Source organism: Homarus americanus, unplaced genomic scaffold (genome assembly GCF_018991925.1).
Source record: "Homarus americanus isolate GMGI-L3 unplaced genomic scaffold, GMGI_Hamer_2.0 scaffold6811, whole genome shotgun sequence".
NCBI classification, from domain to species: domain Eukaryota; kingdom Metazoa; phylum Arthropoda; class Malacostraca; order Decapoda; family Nephropidae; genus Homarus; species Homarus americanus.
The window spans coordinates 1-1,469 of NW_024729724.1; the positions used below are offsets into that span (position 1 = coordinate 1).

A 1,469-nucleotide genomic window follows, 5' to 3' on the forward strand; every position below is an offset into this window, starting at 1 on the left:
GAGCTGTTGCCCGGAGGAGCTCACCAGTTTCAGTTTTGTCCATGTGCGTGGGAGATTACACCCAGCTTCAAGTTGTCCCACATGAAGGCAAACATTTTAAAAGGAATGCCGTTGATGTCTGGGATCTCCGCGAGTTGAGCGGGCATGCCCATCTCGGCGAAGGTGATCTTGATGTCACCATGGAGCTTTAGGCGTTCTACCTTGGTGACCCCCACGATCCCATTAGCTTCGAAAAACTTCTGGAGAACTAGGAGGTTTAGTTTCTTGGGGCAGGTCGGCGTGTCCGGACGTATCCGCGCCACGTTAACAAACTCGTATCCGTTCATGGTGAGGGAGAGAGAGTGGCTTCGCCCACGGTTTGGTGGGAGTAGGTGGCGTGCTGTGGACGCAGCGGTAGTATCGTTCATCCAAGGCCGTCCCTCCCTCTTGGAGGTGGGGCGTAGCTTGCGGATGACGCATGCGGCACTCGTGGCCAATGAGGTGGCCACTGAGGTGGAGAATGTCTGTATATAAGCCCGCCCGCCTGCCGGGCCGCCCGTATTGACTATTTCGTCGTCGAGATGGCCCGTACTAAACAGACTGCCCGCAAGTCCACTGGAGGCAAGGCTCCACGGAAGCAGCTTGCCACCAAGGCAGCTCGCAAGTCCGCCCCAGCCACCGGTGGTGTCAAGAAGCCCCATCGTTACAGGCCCGGAACCGTCGCCCTTCGTGAGATCCGTCGTTACCAGAAGAGCACAGAGCTACTCATCAGGAAGCTGCCCTTCCAGCGCCTGGTGCGTGAGATCGCCCAGGATTTCAAGACTGACCTGCGCTTCCAGTCGTCTGCCGTCATGGCTCTGCAGGAAGCCTCTGAGGCTTACCTGGTGGGTCTTTTCGAGGACACCAACCTGTGTGCCATTCACGCCAAGCGCGTTACCATCATGCCCAAGGACATCCAGCTGGCCCGGCGCATCCGCGGAGAGCGTGCTTAAGTCCTCTTCCTTGGGGAAAAACAAAAAGCACAACAAAACCTACCAGACATCTATAACTCGGCCCTTCTCAGGGCCAAAGAACTGTTCTGAAGATAATTTTCATGACAATCGAAATGGTTGGTGGTCGGAGAGCGTTAATTTCGGTTACCCAAATCGCCTAACGGTAAGTTGGTAACATTCGTGGAGGTACGATTGTATAGTAGGTCATCAATTCGGGAGGTGGGTGGGTGCAACAAACAAGAGCTAGTAACAAATAAATATATAAAGAATAAGTAAGTAAAGAAATAAATAAAATAAAAGAACATACAATAAAATAAAATAAAAATTTTTTTACATGAAATAGGCATGCTGCAAACAAGAAATGAAGCCCAAACACACTCCATGTATGTCACTTTGCAGTGGGTGTAAAAGTACTCCACGCAGAATTTATTTATTTATTTATTATGTTTCGATTTAGTCCTGTTTCTACGCCAATAGAGAATGCAGATTATTATAATT

The 1,469-nt window shown here is 50.4% G+C and overlaps 1 protein-coding gene across 1 annotated transcript; it reads left to right on the top strand.

Moving 5' to 3' along the window:
* Positions 1–557: 557 nt before the first annotated feature.
* Positions 558–971, top strand: LOC121866806 (histone H3). Its single transcript, XM_042366541.1, has one exon. The coding sequence runs from the start codon at positions 561–563 to the stop codon at positions 969–971; it is 411 nt and encodes a 136-aa protein (XP_042222475.1). The 5' UTR covers positions 558–560.
* The last annotated feature ends 498 nt before the right edge of the window (positions 972–1,469 follow it).

Excerpts from the sequence above, each read along its gene's own strand:
- LOC121866806 (XM_042366541.1), top strand. The coding sequence starts at position 561 with ATGGCCCGTACTAAACAGACTGCCCGCAAGTCCACTGGAGGCAAGGCT.